Raw genomic sequence first — 22,125 nt, forward strand, 5'->3', positions numbered from 1 at the left:
TGCTAGCATGGTAGTCAATTAATTTTAAATTTCCATTTTCCTACTCTGGTGCTATGTTCCTTGCAGGCTTGCAAAGCTTGACTTGCACAGTCTGAGGTGGCACTTAAGCATTTAATTTCCACAGAGCTGATTTCTACCAGCTACTTGTTGCTACTTTGAAAAACTGTAACATTTGATTAGAAAAATATTTTCCTGTTTCCTTCCAAAATAATGTCTGACTTACATCCATCTCCTCACCTGGTGGGTGTTTTACCAGTATAAAGATGCAAGGTTATGCCCTGTTCCAATGCTACACAAAAACGGAACTGATTTTATTAATAGCGAGGTGGAAAATTATGATGTTCCTCATAATTCTAATCAAGTATTTTGAGCGCTTAAATTACGTTGTTCTGAAGATGCTTATTTCACAGTACCAATTTTACACTGCAAGACAAACAATGGAATTGCTGATTTTCAACAATCTGAACAGAATCTAAAACATTCTGGCAGCTGAAAAACTCCAGTTATGTGGGAAACACATCTGCCACAGAAAGGGAAGAAAATAGGGCCAATATATAATATTGGCACCCCCCAGGCAGAGGGCTCCCTTTGTGCAGTGAGGCCATCTTAGGAGGAAGTCTGCCCCACATGGCACAGGGTGCTCCTCAGCAGCCAATCAAGGGCATTGCTGAGCACCTGTACCTGGTGCTTGAAATGGAAGAGAGGTGGTGGGAAGGCATCTGGCTTGCTGCAGGAGAGTACAGAGAAGAAGGTGCTTGTGGAAGGCTTGTGCACAACTTGTCAGGTGAGTGCTTGGTGCTAGTGGGAGATCTCAAAGCTGTTGGTTGTTGGAGGCTGTATGAATTTTCTATGCTGGTATTGTAGTGTTCTTGGGTTTTTTGGTCCTGTGTGGCCACTTGTTGCTGAGCAGTGTGAGAGGCTGTGTTTTGGGCTGGCAGGAGCACTCATCTGTCTCGGGGCATAACTTTGGGCAGCCCAAGTGGCTGTCTTGAAATGTCTACAAACAAAAGTGGTTTTTCACAGTGCTGTAGGAAGAAGCAAGCATGTATAGGGTTTCTGCAGCCTCTCTGTGTTATCCTGGCTCTTGAGGATATGGAGGGAAGCCAAAAGCTACAGGTGAAGCTAGTGTTTGTCTGGGTGGTCAGTGTACTCTGGTCTGTTATTCCGTGGAACTGAGAATGGCTCCAACTGGTGATGCAGGCTGATGCTTTTGCTGAAAGAAGCCTCTCTAAACAAAACATCTGAAGCTGCAATTCTTCAGTCACAAACTGATAGTGGCATCAGGAAGGACATTCTACACGGTCCCATGTGAACCAGCAAGTCACCTCTGCAGACATCGTGTGTGCCTGCCAATCTATCAGATTATGCATTTAAAGGACTCTCTAGCAATGGCAGGGAGGTGGGGAAAGAGAGAGGAACCAGTTGGGTTAATCAGTAGAAACAAGTATATGCTCCATGCTCAAGTGGTGCTTGCTGAAAGAGCATGGAGCCTTTTCCTGTAAGCTAAAAGGTGCCCTGGAAATAATGTCATATTATAATTTAATTGCTTTCTGTTGAGGTACTTCATTTTTTTCTAAAAGGTAGATGAATGTTTAACCCTCCTAGTATTCAAATGAGTATCATCAAGGCTTGATTAGTTGATTTCTGGCAGCGGAGTAGCTGAACATCATGCCAATTGCTTTCTGTAGTAATCTTGTTCATGCATTGTATTTCAATAAGTGTTCTCTGATGAATTCATCTTGCACAGCCCAATTGACTTTGTAGCCTGCTGACTTTGGAAGAATAAATGCCTTTCCCTATGTTCACTTGTTGGTCAGGATGAGGCTAGCATTTGCAGTAGGACTCTGGAATGCTGCATCTGTTAAGGCTTAACCTAAAACCTACCAGACCTCATTTCTTTCACCTGTTCTTGCACATATCAAAGCCTCATTTTAATGCCCTTCAGTCTGCTCAGACTTTTCCGGGGAAACTTATAGCACTATGACAAAGGATTAAGGCAACTCATTATTCCCAAGTTCTAACATTCCTTTTTGTTTGCCTGTTTGTTAAAAATCACATTTCTACAATAGACTAAACAGACCATCTATCTTGAGTCACTTTAGGAACAGTTCTACTTCTCTAAGACTTTTTCCTGCCATATATGGCTTTGTTGTAACAAGACAAAAACTGCAAAGACCCCAGATGTTTAATGTCTGACATGACATTCTCAGGTTTGCCAGAAAGTGGATCTGCTCCTCAGCAACTGCGCTCGGTATTAATTTGCCTCTTGGCCTCACTGCAGTACTAAGCTGTAAAACAATGTGTAATGGGTCTCTAGGCTTGGATGGTGTATTTCTAACTGAGCAGAAATCTGCCTTTTTCCTCCGTAGGTGTGATTTACACTCAGAAAGAACTTCTAGGTAATAGGCAGGTTTCGTGTACGACTACCTACAGGAGATGGAGGTCTCTTATTTAAAAGCACGTGTGTGTTCATTTAGCTGTCAATAATAACTTGTGCTCGAGGCTACATAATATGAAAATACAAGATATTACTGACAGACCTTCAGGTGCAGTTTGCTGATGACTTAGACGAGACTTTCAGAGCCAGCTGGCACAGAAGGTGGCTGCACCTGGCTTTCTGAAGGAACATGAGCTTCTGCACAGGTGAGAGCAGTCTGTGAGGCAGTACCTTCTGTATCTGCCATGGACCAGTAGTACCTGAGGTGGTGCTGAGGGTGAGAAGGGGGAATAATCTGAACTGAATCTAGTGAGGTGAGAAGGGACTGTGTATTTAAAAACCTCATGTGGCCTGATGGCATAAAACACAAGCAGTGCACACTTTATCTCATAACATATTCTATAATTTTCCAGCTAGAAGCGGAGAAGTCTCTGATTTTGTTTTGGGGATAGGAATCAATACTGAGCTGTAGTTATATTTTGGAAATCAATGCGTTAATCACCAATTTGCAGGTGATTTTTAGGTAACTGACCAATCAACAAGGCTTGGAAGTTCTGAGGTTACAGCCAGTAAAGGTTGCTTGGCCATCACTGGGACTAGTGGGCTATCCATACAGATATTAACTGAGGTTGTGATCTTCCTTCATAAAGATTCAAGCTTGTCTCTAACAGTCTGTCTGTTTTGAAAATCAGATAAGAGTTGAGGATATATTTGGCAAAGGTTGTTCTGTTTGCTCGTATGGAAAGTGAAGTTAGAATAAGTTTGGTTTGGTGTAGAAAATCTTGCATAGTTGAACTATGCTTTGAATCACTGTGTCTTGAGTTTCAGTATCAGTTTCGCACAATTTTTTTTCAACCTCACATTTCTTTTTTATCTATCATCTAATGCATTCTTTTATCTGGGATAGGACAGGTAGGCTAGAGGAGGTGCTTCTTTTCTAAGACAGCATACCTTCCGAGCCTAATGCAGTGTTTGCAGCTCTTGCAGTTCATTTGACAATACAAAAAATCATCTCATGGGCTACAAATAAGTGGACTGCTTCTTGTTCTGTCTCCAGCAGACATTAATCTCTGTGTGCCTTAGTGAGCTTTAACAGACTTCCAGTGTGGGGCGTGGGGAGGTTGTCCTGTTGTGGTCTCATTTCTGGATGAAACAGACTGTGAAGTAAGAGAAGGAAGGTAACATTCACTACAGTTGTTAACTAGCAAGATTTCAACTTAGGTTTCTGTAAATAAGACCACTGTTGCAGCTCTGTTAATGCCTCAGATTACTGTGATTTTGGAGACTGCTATAGGTTAGGTTTCATCATGCTTCCTAGAACTAGAGGTCTGGTGCCAGGTTACTAGAGCTTATCACCTCACATCATCACTTATTTTTCCTTCCACTAAGACTTTATCTGAGTTTAAGAAACAGAAGGTAGACTGTTCTGAAGCACCTATCACACCATAGGAACCAGCTTCCTGCAGGGAAACCTTACCAGATAAGTTCAGAAAACCTCTGTATCTCCTGACCTGTGCACTGGTGAGCTTGGCACCACGCAGCCCCCCTTGAGAAGACAGTGCTGTAGGATTTCATATGGGAAGTCCACACAAACTGTTCACATGGAAATACAGAAACTCAAGTTATGAAGAAAACTGATGAATCCAGGTGGTCTGGGGAATGCTTGTCACTCCAATTTACAGTGGGCTTCTTGGGGACAATGTGGACTCAAGCCATGGTGTGTGCATTGCAGCCATGGAAAGCAGCCTGCATCCCTCCACTGCTGACAGTGCTCTCTTTTCTGATTGATCCCACCCTGTGTTTTTAAAGATTTATAATGGAGATTATGCCAGCAGTCATGAGCATGTTAGTTCTGGCAGACTTCTTTTGTTCTCATAAATTCTGGGTGAAAGGCTTTCTTTATTTCAGTAAGCAGCTCATGTATTAAAGGGGAAGGAAAAAAAAAAACCATACAGAAAAACCCCTCCCAATAGAAACTGTAATTTGGAACTATTTTTGATACATGCTTTCACTGTCAGAGAGCTGGACAGCCTAAATCGGAAGCAAATGGAAAGATGGAGAAGCACGAGTGTTTTATTTCCAGCTGAATTCCTAAAAACGTAGTAAAAAATTTTCTACTTCTGTCTTTCCATTCTTTTATTGACTCATGACAAGCAGTAGCACTAGTTAATTAAAACAAAGCTGCAGAGTCATCTGCTTAACATAACAGAAAGCCAAGTGTGGCTAAGGAGCAAGTTCTCAACCTGCAGCCTTTTATGAGACTTCTGAAAGAGCACGAAATGCCACCAATGTATTTTTCATTCTCCAGATGAAGTCAGCTGCAGAGGTGTCCTCAAGGATTGAAGCTTTCTCGTACCTGTAAATGTACCTGCAGTGATGATGCACTGCATTGGTGTTCGTATTTATTGGTATCCTTACTGCACAGACTCACAGTGAAAGATATGACCTTAAAAGAGTAGAGGTGAATGGACAAAGCAGACCAGAAGTGGGAGGAGAAATAGACACAACTGAAATACTTGCTTAAGGCTGTGATTAAGACCCTGCTGTCAGTCCAGCACGTTATCCCTCAGATTGCACAGCCTCCCATAGGAGATCTTTTCAAGAAGAAATTGGATTGTCTTCACAGTGTGGTTAATACATGTCCTTAAATTTCAAGTCCTGTTCACTTTGAAATTCAGGAAAGCACTACCTAAAAAGACTAAAGCAGCAAATTTTGTTTTAGAAGATATACAGATGACAGTTACCTCCACCAGTGTATAACAGTGATGGCCAAACAAAAGTTACTGTTTTCTCAAAGCACGTGCTTAATGTGAGTATGGTATCACTTGTTCATAACTACTGGAATATCACATGAGGAAAGCAATCTTGACACAGTTCTAATGATGAAAAACAAAAATACGTATGGCATATGTGGGTGAATGTGTAGAACCAGCCAATGTGCTGTGACTGGCTCGGACAGTAATCTCCTGAGGTGAATTTTTTTAGCTTGTAAAAAGCCTTGTTTTGGGCAAGGTGGCCCTTGATTACCTCTTCTCATTGCAGAAGACGTGTATAGGTATTTCCTAAATGAAAGTAATTTCAAATAACAATGTTGTATGTATGCATGCGTGTATTTCTCATGGATCTGCTTTAAAAACAAAGAAAGCATAACCACACCAAATACTGAGAGAAACCACTGCAACTCCTGGCACAATCTAGGCTCTCAAGGCCCAAAAAGTATTTGCAGCAGGTCAAGGTGCAGGATTTCTGCAGCACTGTGCGCAGTTCTCTCGTGGCAGCTTCCCAGCCATGATGTTCCTTAGGGGCAAGAACAGGGAGGCAGAGAATCCCCAACAGCAGGCTGCAAATTGGATGGCATGAAATGGCCAGTAATGCTCTATTCTTCAAAGCTGCTGTTCTGCACTTCACTTCTTGAGATGAAGAGCCTCCCCTTACTAAGGTCTTAAAACTGATGTGCCTGTCTACCAGGGTTTGATCAGTACCAGAGTGAAAAAATGTGAACCAACAGATAATAGCTTACATTCTGCAGAACACTGTTCTCTTTATTACTAAGCTGCTTCTGATGCTGTCTGTATTTTTATGAAGGAAATCACTTTTAGTATTTTTTTTGCTGTACTTCTTCCTCTAGGCATTAATGTTTACAAAAAACCAAACCAAGTAACTATTAAGTCTGAGTTGAAAGCATTTAGCTTCTCTTCTATATGTAGTGTTTCCATAGCTCAAGAAAACTATTTTTATCTGCTCTTTAAGGGGGGAGGGGGGAAAGGTCCAGCTATATTCAATCACATGCTGTTCGTGTAAAATGTTTTCAGCCTCAAAAAATTTTAGACCAGGCCAAGTTTCAAACCAAGTGAATTCAAGCAGATAGCTGTAAAGCTTTTAACAACCAGACTATTGAGAGTTTTATGAGTTCTGTGATGTCATTTGTGTTTTTATGGCTTTCATGGTAAAGAACTGCTTATGTAAGGATTCATTTCCAAACTCTTTAATAACATAGGATCTGTAGAGGAGGCAGAACTTATGTGTCACTGATAGTGACTAAGAATAAGTGTCAACTGTTCCTAAATTATAAGCCCTGTTAGAAAGCATTGCTTTAACCTCTACAGAAATGAGGGAAGAAACCAAGTATTCTACTACTAGTTATTTAATAGAACAGCATATATGCTATCTAAATTTCCTTCATATGTGGCTATGAGGAAAAAGGAACTCTCTAAATGTAGAAGAGCTGTTTCAGGAATGAGTATGTAATTAAAAAAAACCCTCAAGTAACTGTGGCTGCCTGCACTGGTTTTTTGGTACGTCTAGTTGTATTTAACAGTGTGCAGCCCAAAGTATTTCACATGAGCTTTCTACCTCCTCGTCATTGGCTGTAGCAACTCTAAGGAAATTAAGCTCTAGTCAATACTGTTCATAATTTCATTGAACAGTGGTTCCTCAGTCCCTCTAAACTCCTTTCCTGCACATCACTCGTCTCTGTCTTAACGCTACTCAGCTGTGGCTAAGTACATTCCTACAGAAGTTCTAAAAGAACAGAGTTCTAAGCAAAGCAACAGCAACTGTTATTCCCCTTCTGTATATGGCTGGGCAACTGTAACAAAACTCTTGTGGGAATGTGGAAGCTGAACAGACGACTTGGCTGCAAAATCATAATAGATGTGTGTCATTTCTGTTGTGATGCCCCATGAGAATGGGGGAGGGATGCTGTGTGGGGCTGTGCCTGGGCAGAGCTGTCATCTCCCTACCTGCTGGGTGTCTACTCCAAACTCAGTCTCAATCAGGCAAGGCAAAACCACAAAGCTAAGGCAGTCTCTAAAAGAAAAGTGAGAGTTTCTTCTCTGATGAAAATAAAACCCAGGTGTCAGGGTGGCTGCTGGCCCTGCAAGGGGTGGACTTGCTTCTGATGCTGGCTGGGTTCGGCTTAGCCGTGTCAGTGGGGCAGTGGCAAGGTGGATGTAGATGTTGAGTTGGTGTCGTGGGGAACCTGCAACTCCTTTGCCTCATGTTCTTTTCCTTCTGCCTCCCTTGTTCCTCTCTGCTCTCATCTCGTTGACATGAGTGTTGCTTCCACAAACATCTCTCACCTTCACTGCTGCTTTGTTGTGGCTGAAAGCTTCTGCTTGCTTCCCAGAGGCAATCTCTGTGAATCCTACAGCCTCTTTTCATTCTGATTTATTAAAACACTTAAGAATGTATTGGCAAACTTGGGAGGGGTTCTGCATACCGTGATTCATCAGAACACTCTTAAAGGGCTAGGCTCCATTTTCCTTTTAATTAAGCTATGTCTATATATAGCAGTGTCCTCTTCTGACCTCATTTGATCAGTAATGGTCACAGGTGCTGTCTGGAGAGAAATGCAGTTTTGCCCCTGGACCTGCTGTTCAGACCCAAAGATTTTAACTTAGGAGGTAAGGATATGCTGTTTCTTCAAGCAGGTGTTCAGAAATGCACTCTGGAAATAAGAGAGAAGCTGCCGTTACCTGTAGAAGTAACACGTTCTCCTTTTGGGGCAGATACCTGCCTTGGAGTTTGAAGATTGAACTTTCTTTTACTAGATATGCCCTATTAATCAGGTTGACATCCTTCTCATCTGCAAACACACTGCTGGGATTGTTTGTTTGCTAGAGTCTAATTCCTCTAAGATGACAGTATCTTACTCCCAAGTTTCCCTTTTGAAAGGAATAGCGTTTACTTTTCATAACAGTAGAAGTTGCAAACCCAAGAGTATTTGAAAAGAAATGAGTTAAGAACAAGAAATCAGACCAAGATTGAAAGAGTTGAGGCTTGCAAAAGAGTAGTGCAGGCTTGCCCAACCTGTGGGCCATGTGCACCCAGCACAGTGCAGTGTGGCACTGCAGCTCTTCCCTCCCCACCCCCTGGGTGTGCACCCATTGCTGAGCAACAACCAAACATCAGTGTGAGACTACCGTGATTTTCTTTTGACCTTGGGCTAGATACTAACTGGTTAGAAAGAACCCTAGTTCAGTTTGGAAATAGTCCTCAAAACTGCAAGAGGTGTCTTGGTCTGGAGGATAAAGTGATACTGGCTGATGACCAGCTGTGAGCTGGGAGTGTTTTAAGTTCTCAGGAATCTTATTCAATCCAAAATGTAACGTTTGAATCATGGAATTATGGTGAGCGCTGGTATTCATCTGTCTTTAAAAAGATGATTTGTTCTTGGCTTTTCTTCAATTCTGTATGACTTGTGTAAAGGAAGTACTTTTTGTGGAGCAATACCAGCAGTGACTGTGCTGGATGAATGTATGTTTTTTTTTTTGTTGTTTTTGTTTTTTTTTTAGTGGGGGAAAGCAGGGGATTGGCAAGAGTGAAACCTCAGCTGTGTCTGCTCTGGAGATGCAAAGTGCTGTCATTTCCTTCTTATGCAGGATGGTATCTGACATCAACCTTTAAGAACTGACATGGGAATACTGGCTAGACTTGCACCTTAAAAGCTAGCTTCTGATAGAGACCAGGTACAAACACTGATCAAAAATGGCTCTTATTTATCTATTGTGTGTGCTATCAAGCCTGATATATTTAAAGGTTATCCATTAGTACAAGTTGTTAAGAAGTGTCATATTGGCATTCTGTGAGGTCTTTACATTATTATTATACTCATGAACTTATTCTATTCCCAGATTTGTAACTGAAGTGTTTTTTCCTCATTGATTCTTTATTTTCTAAGAAATCCAGCAGCTGTGAGTCATGACTGTTCTGATAATTTTGGATGTATGGTTAAACATTTTCCCTAACAATGGAGATCATTAATGAAAAGATGCATCACTATTTTGATACTTATAGCTGATGCATCAAAATAGTTATAACTTGCTTTGAAGTGAACGTGAAGGTTGTTCTTGATACCTCTTTCCTATCTCCTCCTGCTTTGAGTGTGAGGGGGAAGTCGTGCACAAATACACAAAGTTTAAAATTAAACATGCGTTAACAAAAAGCACTGACATTTGCCTGGCATAATGCTACATGGTACAAAGTTTTTATTGGAAACATCATCTGAAAAATGGTTATCTTAAAATAAATAACCTCCTCAAAAACTTCACTTTTCAAAGTCCAGGAAACTTGGATTTCTTTGATCTGCATTTGTCACTGATTTGACAGTGTAAATTAAATGCTCTACAAGTAACTTCTTGGAGAGGAAACAGTGATACAGTAATAGTGTTAATAAATCTCTTTAAAGAGAGGAAAACGTAAGTTGCTTGGATAAACAAAGTTAATGTCAGAAATAAAATGGTCATTGGTGGTAGAGGTGTTCTGAAACACAAATATTATAAATTAGCAGAAGATTACCTTTCATATTAAACTAGCACTGGCAAGAAGACCAAATATCCTCATGGTGAAGTAATCTCCAATCTGTTATTCTGCTGGCAGATGTTAGTGAAACCTGTATCTATACTGAGACCGCTCACTTGGCTTCTCTGTAGGAAGGAGAACTGTAGGCAGCACAGACTGACGACAGAATCTCCACTGGGAGGGAATTCATGGGAAGGACTGAGAAGTGACTTTTGCTGTTCCTCAGTCTTTTTCAGTAAAGATGGCTTCTGTAAAGAGCAGAAAACCACTGACTACCGAGAGGCCCCTGAGCTCGGCTTGGCTTCTTAAGTGAAAGTTTGGGACTTGGGTATAAAATTGTGATTACTGCAGAAACTTTGTCCCAGCTTTCCATATGGTTCCTAGAACTAGACTTCTGTTAGCTTATAAGATCCCTTCTCATGAGCTAATTGGAAGGAGATTTCTGCAGGTAAGCAGCAGAGAACTTCATTTTATTTGGGTAAGGATCCAAACCCAGGTCTTGGCCCAGTGTAGCTGCTCTGAGTGCCGTAATATTGCCATCTGGATACAAACTGAATTATTTCCCACACTCCAAATGTTGTTTAACTCATACAGGCCACTGTTATCCTCAGTCATGCCAGGACATTTTGTGGGAGGCTATCTTGCGTGGGTTCAAACAGTGCCAAAATGTATATTAATAGATAAACAGTTCAGTTACTGCTGCTAGGGCCCACGGCCAAGCTCTGTTTAGTTCATTAGAGAAAACAGTAAGTGCTCTTAAGAAGTTAAAGGGTTCTCTTACTTCATGGGAGTAGGTGATACTGCAGGTAAAAGGAACATAGCAGGCCAGGTCTTCAAGAACTTTCTCACTCAACTGATGTAATCAGGGATCAATCTGATTCACTGTTTTCCTTTTTTACCTAAGGTTTGCAGCTTTATTCTTCCAACTTTCCTTACTAAGAAAATTCAGATGACCTGCTTTTCCTCCTATGACTTCTTTAGTCTTTGGTGCAGATGCAAAGAAAGATTTTAAAAAACAAAAGCATTTATACAAAAAAGGGGTGAATGTTTTTGAGGGGAAGTGTGTGTATCTTTATATAGGACATATGCTGTAGCCAATATGTCATGTCAAGTGGTATCCACTTTTATTCCAGGCTTATGCAGGGCAGACAGAAATGGTCACTGACTGTGACCAGTTGCAGCTTTATATTCCTATGCATAAGCAGACAAGGTTTGTCTTTATCCACAGATTTTTCTAAATTCTGATTAAGGATGGCAATTTTTTATGCACAACAATAAGACAAGATTCTTTGCCTGCCCACTCTCCCCACCTGAGAGTCAGAATCTGCTTCATCCATGATGACTAGCTCTTCAGAGACCACATGATTCAATATGCCATCCTCTCAAAAGCGGGAAGAAAATGATGACATTTGCCTTTTATTTCTGACATGTGCAGGAGGGATGTGTTTTACTATGGTACAAATTTCTTACTGGAGCACATCAAAGCTACTGAGAAAGGGTATTACTTCATAATAACTTCATATACTATACATGATTGCTGCTCAGCAGTCTGGTCCACAGATGCACAAACAGGCGGGCTTAGGTTTCAATCAACTGCCTCATGAATGTTGTATTTATTGTATTCCCACTTGATTTATATAAGAACAGAAGCCTGAACAGGTTGACCTGTTCAAACAAATAGTCTACTGAGCTTAATAGGGATGAGATCACTTATGGTCTGAACAAGCAACGCAGCATGACTGGGTTCTTGCCCTTCAGAGATTTACTTTTCTCAGTTGGATGAGGCTCCTAATCTGACAGTTCCTATGCTAAAGAGGGGTCTGTGTGCGAATCAGCAGCCCATGCATTCCCTGGAGGAAAGAGTAAGGCGGTCCAAGAGAACTCACCCAGGCGGGCTCTCATCTCATGGCCTGTCCTGCAGCTGCTGCCCTCTCATCTGATGTGTCTTTCACCTGCCCTGTCCTGGCAGAGAACTTGAGCACATGCTTGCCACAGCTTGCATTTTCACCCATAGAGCCCTGTAAGAGGGTTTGGAGTATGGGATTCTGAGACAGCGCTACTTCGTGTCTATCCTTCTCACTTAAACCAGCTTTCCTTTTTTTTTTTTTGTTTGTTTTTCAGCAGACAGGAGAGTACTTTGTTAAACAGGTGTTAGTAAGCACTTAATTACAGAAGCATTTAGGAGAGTCTGTAGCTTCCATTAAAAATAGTCTTTTCTTCTCCCTTCCATGCTTACTGCATGCTATTACCTACTGCTTCTGCCTGCTTTCCTGAAGCCCAGCAGATATTGTTCCGTATGTGACTTGTTTTTTTTTCCATGTAAAAGCAAAACGTCCTTTTCTTAAATTGAAACCCTTCCTATTCAAAGACACAGGAGTTCCCTGGGGCAAAATATACTTTGTCATGATTTAATAAAGATTTGTTCAAATGTCCAGCAGGATATTGCAAAAAACTACAAAGTATGTTACCAATGCCACCAGTAATTTTGTATGTTGCTAAATATCTCACAGTACACTGTCAAATTAACTTTCTATTTACAAGACTATATTGGCTTGCAAACGGCACTGAGCTCTGTAAAACAATGTTTAAAATGTACAAAAGGATCAAAAGATGAGTATCACAAAAGTACAAGCAGTTCACACAGCACGGTAAATAATTTTCAGGAAAAAAAATTTGCTAAGCATTGTGATTCAAATAACATTACAGCTCTGGAAAAAATATTCATGTATGTCGGGGCTATTTTACAGCACTAAATAATGTTTAAATCTGTTGTTGTTTTTACTAAGCACGTGTTTATTCCTCAGGGTAGAGTTCAGAGAAATTATCAAATATTTTAGAATGCATTGATGTTTTTTGTGCCAGCAGTCGCAGGGTGAGATCTTGGCCCTATTGAAGACTATAAGACTCCCACTGTCTTTATGGATGCAAGCCTGGCGTAAGGGTGTTTTCATCTTGTTCTCCTTGGCATCACACAAAGCTGTAGCCTCCACGGTGCTAATGTTCCAAGAAATCCTATCACCAATTTAAAGCTCTACTTGGAGCACAAGCTGCTCTCTTTCCTAGGCCAAATTTCTCTTGACTTCAGTGGGAGGAAAGCCGCAGAAGGCACCAGCAACAGTCTACTCTGCAGGATATGTTAAGTCTAATGAAAATAATTGGTATTGTTTCAGAGACCTAGCTTCTAGTTACCATATGTTAATGGTGTAGTGCAACAGTTCTATTAAACAAACACAGAAACCTCTGTTCTGACCTGGTAGCTTGTAGAAAGGCTTATATCAATATTGTATTAAAAAAAAAAAAAACAAACTATTTGGCTGAATTCCTGCTGTTTCAGCTGAGGGACCTAGGGCGATGCGCACCGAATGAAGGTCTGCTGCCTTTCCCTTGCAAGGAAAATTCCTAAATCCACTGCTAAAGCATTGCTATTGGAGATGACCTGGATTTTTGTGAAATGCTGGTCTGAAAGGTGACACAGCAGATCATACCTTCATGTGGTAGGCTGCTGTGAGAGAACTGGGGGGAAAAAATACGTTGTTCTCCTGAAGGACTTCAAAAGAAAAATGAGAGGAAAAAAAGAAAGAAAAAAACAAAACAAAAAAAACCACAACCCAACAAACAAAACCCCCACACCTCTGAATCGGTGGACAGGAAAAAAATGGGAACAATGTTCTATTTTAAGATTACTTGCTCAGCTTCCAGAAGCTTATCTATAGGACAAGAAAAGGAATATGACTCGTAGTATATATAATAAAATTCAATAAACTTCACAAGGTAGTGCTAAATGCACTTTTTTTTTTTTTCAAAACTGCAAAGACCTGTTCAGTGCTTTCAGCAGGGTTCTACTGTGTGTGTGTGTATGTGTGTGTGTATATTTATATATGTGTGTGTATATATATAATTCCTGACTATATGAACAACTCCATGCAAAGCAGTGATGGATGAGCATGAGCAGGCTGGGCTGGTGGAAGCTGAGGCTGTGGAGTGGATGCTCTGGTGTGCTGAGCTGTGGTTTTTGTTGTTTTCAAGTAGAGCTAACATCTTGAGCTACTCACATATAAGGAGCTTTTTGCCTGCACCAAAGAAATATAAAGATGCTATCATGACAACACATTTAGAATACAGGAAAAACTACTTCTGCTTCCTTGGAGATTCGGCTTTAAGTGAGCTATTAAAGGAAATGAGGCTGCTGGGATCTCAGTGCAAGCCTCCAGCTGGCTCTTGGATGCTGAGCACGTGCGGCAGATGGTGGGGGCACATGAAGAAGCCCCCTGCTCTGCTCACACCCGAGTCTCAGTGATGGGAGCAGTGCTGCTCCACCAGAGCAAAGGGCCAAGTACTGAACAAGGTTTAAATATCTGTGCTGCACCAGCATCTGAGACATTAGTGATGTACTGCATTGGGTTTGAACAAGTGAACAACTTGAAAACTGGACAGTGGCCATAAGAGATCGCAGCTGTGCAAGCTGGAGTTACTGCTGTATGTACTTGGAGTGCAAGAGCTGCTAAAGGAGAACAAGCTAAATGGGCCCTTTTGGCATGAAACCCTAGCTGTCCTGAGATCAATGGCCACAACTGAGACGTTCTCAAGGCTTCAACCCAAATATTTCTCCATGGCACTCTGCTTGCCCTGCAATCCACAGGTGGAATGCCTCTGGTCACTGGGGGTGTTGGGTATGGTACAGTGACTGAAAGCTGTGCTGCAACCTCTCTGCTTCTGTGCCTGCAGCAGTGACTGACAGCAGGACACCCACGGCCAGTGAGGTACTGCACTGCACATATGGCACTGTACAGAGAAAGACCAAATGAGATGCGGGGGGGGGGGAATCAGGAGAGGATGAGGGATACAAACAGCAAGCGATAATGCTTCCATGTAGGGAAACCTGATTGCAGCTGCTTAAGATGAAAACACTTTCACTCTGTTCCAATTTTATTCTATAGGCATCTACCACGTTGAGTCAAAATGCCAGGTTCTTCTCTCATATAGTACTAAGAAAGAAAAGTGTAGAGGAGCATGATGAACATCAGCTCTTGGCAGTAGTAAGTGATGACATAAAATGCACTTACAGCAATCTCTAAGTATAGTTACTTTTAATTTATTTAAAAGAAAAATCTATTTACTGCAGGAATGTGATGTTGGCATGTGGGGCTATACTATGTTAATTCCTTTATAAATGTAATGCTTGTAACTTCAGGCACTGCTTTGTATATCTGAATGACAAATTGCAACTGTTGGCGATCTCTGTTGATAACTTCACCTTAACAGAGCTTTATGTCTGTAAGGAGCTGTAGCACCTGTTACCAGTCTTACTAAAAATCTAGAGGAAGAAATAAGAAAATACAAAGCAAGTTGTTGCAAGTAGATGCCTCTAATAGATAAAACTGGATCAGACTGAAGACTATAAAGGTTAGATGAGATGACACCTATTTATCTTATGGCTTCCTAAGGTTGTTCATCCCATCTGTTCTAACAGAATTGCTACGAGATTTCAGAGATTGTTGTGGTCTAAAGCAGATGGAGGTGAAAATGTGTTTCTCGTAGACTAGTTCATAACGTAACACAGTAACTTTGTCTGTTTATGTGATCTCTACTCCAATTGCACTTGCTAGTCTCACACTGCTTTAATGCTCTCAGAGGAGGTACTCGTGCCAGCACGGTGGGCAGCTGGAGGGGACGTGGGTCTGCCTGCACTTCGGTCAGCCCTCGCCCAGCACCTGCCGGTGCCCAAACCACAGCCCACGCCCCCGGGCAGCTGGCCCTGCGCCCACGGCTGTGCACCAGCAGCAGGGATAGAGCCAGTTCCCTTCTGTAGCGTTGGACTTCGTGCAAGTTTGTCTCCGTTTCATTGCTTGCAGAGGGCACCCTCTGATGACGCCCTTTTTGTTGTTCTACACAGGACGCGAGAATGTGTAGATTTGGAAAAGCAGGAGGGATTATTATTATTTTCCTCCTGCCTCATCTAAGAACTACGCAGGCTGCAACGCAGCAGCATTTGTATGCTCTTTTGGTGAAAAGTTAGGGCTCGCAAACCGAAGCCGTCCGGGGGCCTGACGGGCGGGCTATAACCGCCTGCAAGCGGCCGCCAGCCGCGGTCCTGCGGCGGGAGCCCGAGCAGCCTTAGAAAACTTTCCCCCTCTGGATATAAAGCACAATGGCTCAGATCAGCGCCAGCGCTGCTCATGTAACCGGCTGTCACGTCACGCGTGGCTGTAACTCTCCCCGTCCCCTGGCGGGCAACGGCCGGGACAGAGGGCGGCTGTGCTCCTCCTGCTCCCCGCAGCCTGTGTGCGGCACACGGAGCTTCCGCCGTCCCGAGAGCTTTCGGAGCCCCGCGAGCCGCTCCCTCAGGCGGGACGGCGGCGGTCCTTCCCCGCGCTGAGCATCGACCGCTTTCAGTCAGCCCCAGCATCACCGCGGTCCCCTTACCTGCAGGTGAGACCAGCTCGCCTTCGCTGAGCTCCCCGGAGTCCGAGTCCATGCTGCGGGTATCGGCGGGGCACGGAACCGAGGGCGCGGCTCAGGAGCGCCCGGAGCCGGGGAGCGAGCGACGAGCAGCGCCTGCCGCCTCCTCCTCCTCCTCTGCTCCCCGCCCGGCCGCCGCAGGCAGCACCTCACTCCGTGCCATTGGCTGCCGGGGCGAGGGGACGGGCGAGCTCCGGGGAGGGGAGGGGAAGGGTTGGGATGGGAGGAGGCAGCGGCGAGGGAGCGGTCTGCCTCCTCGTTACGCGAGTTTGGGGCCGTCCGGCTGCGGCTTCAGGGAGGTGGGCCGGGGGCTGCCCGGCAGCTGCGGCTTCCACCTCAGCTGGGGCCCTGGGCTCAAAATGGGTCCGAACTGACAGCGTTCTGCCCTACTTGCTACCGTGACTTGTCTTTCCCCTTTCTGTTCTTGAAATCCCCCGACTTTCAGTCACTGCTTTCCCTTCACTGCTCCTTCCCCTTGACTATCCCTGCTTCATCTGCTTTGCTATGGGTAAAAGGATAACGGAGGCCAACAGAGATGTGCCACTTCTCGTTGCTTAGTGAGTGCCCAGCAGAGTACTGGAGAGACGAATGTGGCAGCTGTTGGTGGGCTGTTTGCCAGCGCCATTTGGTGAATGAAGGCTATGTTGGAAGATTGCTTTCGACTCTGAGCGTGGAAACTGTAGTTCAGACGTGGTGTGCTTTGCGTATGTCCCACAGCCTGCTGACATCTCATAGGCCGGGTGGTTGAGGCCACAGGTTTGGTGCTGGTGACTCTGGAACTCCAGCAGATCTCTTTCCCTGGCCACTTTTCTTCTCTCCTCACTTTCCTGCAATTACAGGCCAAACGTATCTTTAATTCTCATACAGAAGTCACAGAAAGACTACTTTTATAACTGAGAACCAAATTCTGCCCTAAAACAGACTTTTATATCCATTTGAGCTGTAGATAAGTTGCATCATGAGGGCAGGCCAGTGCCATCTTTGCAGACCACTGCAATCTCCAACCAGACACTTATTCTTATAGCTGTAGAACACAAATCGTTCTTTCTTTATCCTGTATAGAAGTATATGAGTTGGAAGGGACCATTAAAGACCATCCAGTCCAATCCCCTGCAATGAACAGGGACACCTACAGATCCGTCAGGTGCTCAGAGCCTGTTCCTGTCTGATCTCAAACATCTCCAGAGGTGGGGCACCCATCCAAACACTGCTTTCAATCTGCATGTGTGAGGTTACCTGCTGTCATCAGGCTGTGCCTGATATTCTTGATAAACATGAAGGCTTTTCTCTATTTTGCATGTACCGTGACAAAAGGTTTTCTAGGCTGAACGAAGAGGCCCTGCCAAGTTTGTTTCAGTGATGTATGATTATTCTGTGCTGTGCGGTGTAAGAATGACAGTTTAGTTTTCATTAAGTGAGAGCCCTTGAATGGAGCCAGACTTTGCCTTATAGCTACAGGTGAATCCTAGTATGCTCCTTGGCCATCTAATCTGTCTGAGCTTGAAGAAGCAACAGACTGGAGCTTCCTGGCCCTGGAATACACACACATTAGTATCCTGAATTTCAGTGGTTTGCAGAGTTTAACTGTATGAAAGGCTCATTTCTATTTGTTTATTATTTTGCAAATTTTGAAGATGATCTTCAGTGTTTAGAGTGAGAAGTAGATGTAAAACAATTTGGCAAGTTGCTGTCAGATTCTGGGCCTGTGATATTATGAGAGTGCCTTTGTTTTCAGTTCCATGGAAACAAATTTTGACTTTTGTTTATAATTGCTTTCATTAAACTGTAAGTGGTATCGGAAACACTGCTGATTATAGTGCAGTAAGTTAGTATAAGGAAAAACATTGAAATTTTAGTGGTTTTGTGATTGTACTGCGAGGAGCAAATGCAAAATCTGACGTGTGTGTACATCACATCGATTACAGGGAATCTACTAGCATGATATAAATGACATAGCAATAGGAAAATGCTGAGATTAAGTCAAAAGATAATCAAAGGTATCACAGCAAGAACAGGATATGAGAGCTGGGAAGAGTTTAATCTGTGTATCCCTCTTGTTTTATTTATTTGCTTTTTACTGGTAGGAGTGGGAATTAAAGGCACTCCCCCAATGAAATCGTACAATAGTTTAAGGCTAATGGGAAGAGTAGGTTTGTATTTAAGATCAATTTATTTTCTGGACTGTTTTTGATTAAGTGATGTTCCAGCAGTAATTTCCAACCCTCCCAAATTCTGGGTGAGGTAAGCAAAGCAGGGCAGAAAAGCAAAATACCAAAATGATTTTTGCAGGGGCGTGCAATGGTAGAACACATCCTGCCCAAAGAGGGTGTGTGTACTGCCTGGTACAGCGTGCTCTGAGTCATGGAATGAGACTGATGCAATGCAGCTGTCTGTGCTTCCAAGGTATGCTAGGCTTTATCCAGCTTGGTGTGGATTTTTGTTACCATCACACTTACATGTTAAGCTTTGAATTTTCACACCTGTCTGCCCTGGTCATCGTTCAGCTGGTAGTGGGACAGATCAGTTTTCGTGATCCTATGAAATGCAAAAGTTTCTGTGTTTGCCTGGAATATTTCATGTGGGAACTGAATCCCACTTGTTTTAATTCTTGTCCTTTAAAAGAAAGTCCTAATAAATATTGTGATGGAAATGATATAACTTAATATTGTCATGCGTCAGACTTGTGATATATACATTGGGCATTCTCATTTCTACGCTGTAATTACTTTCTATTCCATGGCAAATGTTATTTCAATATTACTTTCCCTTTTTATTGCTGCTGACTGTAAAGCGGTTATTGAAGTCTTCAGCTATAACAGAATGAGCATATTGTTTCATTTCAAAACATATGGTTAGAATTCAGTTCCTCCCTCTGCCTGCCCAGTGGAGTCCAGTGCTTGGCTTAACATGTGACCTGGAAAATTCCATATGCTTCGAGCTCTCTCTTCGAGCCTCAGAATTCCCACCCATTGCAATACTGGTGCAGAAAGGGACACACAAGGTTTACTGACAGCAATATATGTACTAGTTAGATGTTAAACTAAACCTTACATAAAGGAAGTTGATGTCATGTGATTGGTTGGCCGGTTTGTTTGTTTTTGCATTTAGTATAAATCATGTATATTCATAATAATATTTAGTGTTATAAACTAAAGTACTGCCTGTAGCTCTGCGACTTCCCTTTATTACCAGGGTACACACAAAGATTTTCAGGATGCTTAGGAACTAAAATGTCTTTTCTCAAGACTCAATACACTTATCAGCAAATCCCTACAAACACAAGTGACCAGGGGAGCTGGCAGCAGAGCTGATGGGAGCTGCCCCAGGTGTTGCAGGTACTCCCAGTGACACCATGCTGTCTGTTGTGGCTGTGTTGCTGTATGGCCCCTTCATTCATATTTCTGTTCCATCTGGTCTTGATCTTCACTCCATATGGAACTTATTTGAAATCCTTCTCATTGTATCTGAGTTCTGGAGATCCGCCTGAAAAAAACACAGATCCTAAAAGCTCCCTCACTGTTCTATCTGCAAAGCATACTTATGTGCTCATACAATTTTGTTGTATTCTAAATACCTGCGTAGTGCAGCTACAGTAGCATCTATGTATTTATCTTACAGGAGTGTTGTGAAATATGGAGAATGGTATTATGATTTTTAAGTCATATGGGATGCACAGAGTTCTACTTTTATTTTTGAGCCCTACCTGAATTCTTAGATTTTCAGTTTCTGCTCAGTAGAAAGCTGGCAAGCTGACTCTGTGCCTTCCTGTCTAACATTTCCTCTCGCAAACTGAGCCTTAAATCCTATACCATCAAGCAGACTCTCATTTCTCTCCATCATTAAATCACAGATCCTCCTGTACATCAACTTTATGTTTCACTTACCTGCTCTAGGCTGTGAAGATGCAAGGGTAGGATTAAATCTTTTTGTCTCTACATGTAGAAATGTAAGATTGTATGCTTTGATCTCACAGATTCCTTTAATAGTATTTAGATATGTAGCATCAAGGATTTATAGTATTGATTCCTAATGCTTTCCTTCACAACTTGTGATACTGCCTTTTAAGTGCTCTTCCTGCAGAGTGTATTCAAAAGAGCAGCATCTCCCGCAGTCTGATATACTCATGGAAAATACTGTGTAATGGTCACCTTCATTAAATGGATTCTTGTATGTTGACATCACAGGGAAACCAGAAACAACCTGAAATCTATCTGCATAATTACTGGCAAAGTATAATCACCAGTACCAAAGACTGGTAGTTCCTTTGTCAGTACTTCAATCATTTCATGAACTACCAGATTCTTACTGATGTCTAGAAGCCAGCCAGCATATATATACATATACAGTATACATACATATGTCGGTTGCTCTGAAAGTAATGCCTCCTATTCATTTCCATGGAAAATGAAACAGATACAAAAAGGACAATAACATTATTTGATAGAACAGATTCTCAGCTACAAAACACTGTTTCTACATAGACACCATCATTAACAGTGCATTTGCACAAGCACTGAATAAGAGTCTGTATGTCACACTCATTAAAAAAAAAAAAATAAATAAAAATTGCACAGCTGTGTGGAGCATGGCTTGTCTTTCATATTGTTGTCACCACTGCTGAAATGCACCACCTCGCTGTGCTCACATCCTCTGTTTGGTCTCCATAAATGGGCAGTAGCTGTTGATGAATGTCGATGGATGCTGTTTTTTCCCCTGTGAAGGAATTAAATTCCATTCCTTTGCTTCACGTGCACTCTCATGTCAGATGCCATTTTGTCAAACTTGCCCCTCAGCTGCCTTTTGTCACACGTCAACAAAATGTAATGGAATATTTTGTAAAGGTTCAGCTTCTACTGCCATACCACCAACATCTGCCTCTGCCATGATGGGTTAACATAATTAAATAGGAGGCTTTACTTTTGGAGCAGCTCTCCTACATTTGTGTGCATTTGTAATAAGGTGTAGTTGCAATAATACATCCTGGGTGATCTGCAAATTCAAATTGTAAATTTAGAACTCAAATATTGAACAAGGGGTCCGCATTACTTCAGTTCTTACTCGTGTGCCATTAGAAATTCAAAGATCCAGAGTTCTGACTCTTCTCATGTAGACAGTCTGCGCATATCCTATGTCAGGAAAAGAAATTCTCAAGAGTGCAGTATTTTTTGCCTGTATATATTGCTATAGTAAGGGACGCAGGGCATCAGTTCTGAATACTTAATGTTGTACGGACATATTTTTAGCAATTGGACTTGAATTGTGTTCTACCTTGGTGGTGTGCACTTAAAGAAGAGCTGAGGGAGCAGTCACAGCCAGACTGCATCCTGGTACTGGTGTAAAACTATGCTGTGGCATTTCTTGGCACTGGATTTAAAGCTAGGGCTGAAACTTAGCTTCAGTGTGAAAAGAAATAAGGTAGATGTTGGAAAAATAATATTTTTTCCTGGTTTTATTTGCACTGAACTGCATTGCTCTTGGTAGGTTATCAGAAAGAATAATTTTGTCAGTTGATATTTTTCACCTGCTTAAAAATAGACTGAGCCTATGGGTTGATGAGCACAAGAGAAGTTTAGTAGAAATAGTAAGAAGTTGATCAGATCCAAGTATCTTCCTCTTTCCTAAAACTGTAGGCTATTCTTCTTCTCTCTTCTTATAAAAAGATGACTTCTATCAAAGCTGAATGACATAAACGTTCATGTCCAATCTTTGTTAGATTTGTTGATTTTCTATTCCCTTAAAAAGTAGGATTTTGCTTGTAGATTATGGCTTTCAGTATTGAACCTTAATTTGATTTTCCTGAGCATTTTGTACTTTTGTACTCCTTTAGTGGTTATTATTATTAAGATCCTTTGCCATTATTTTGAGGGATGGTAATTCTTTCTGTGCTTAGAAGGATGCCCAGCTGGCAAATCGTCTCTGCAGTTTGC

At 42.2% G+C, this 22,125-nt stretch overlaps 1 protein-coding gene across 1 annotated transcript in view; it reads right to left on the reverse strand.

The window, feature by feature from the left end:
• The window catches only part of TIPE3 (TNF alpha induced protein 8 like 3), a 41,484-nt gene extending 25,103 nt beyond the window's left edge, over positions 1-16,381 (reverse strand). Inside the window, exon 1 of the mRNA XM_003209469.4 lies at positions 16,163-16,381. Within this exon, the coding sequence (XP_003209517.1) occupies positions 16,163-16,214 (52 nt within the window). The 5' untranslated portion in view covers positions 16,215-16,381. The remainder of the gene's footprint in view (positions 1-16,162) is intronic.
• Positions 16,382-22,125: the final 5,744 nt, after the last annotated feature.

Source organism: Meleagris gallopavo, chromosome 12 (assembly GCF_905368555.1).
Source record: "Meleagris gallopavo chromosome 12, MGAL_WU_HG_1.1, whole genome shotgun sequence".
NCBI lineage: Eukaryota > Metazoa > Chordata > Aves > Galliformes > Phasianidae > Meleagris > Meleagris gallopavo.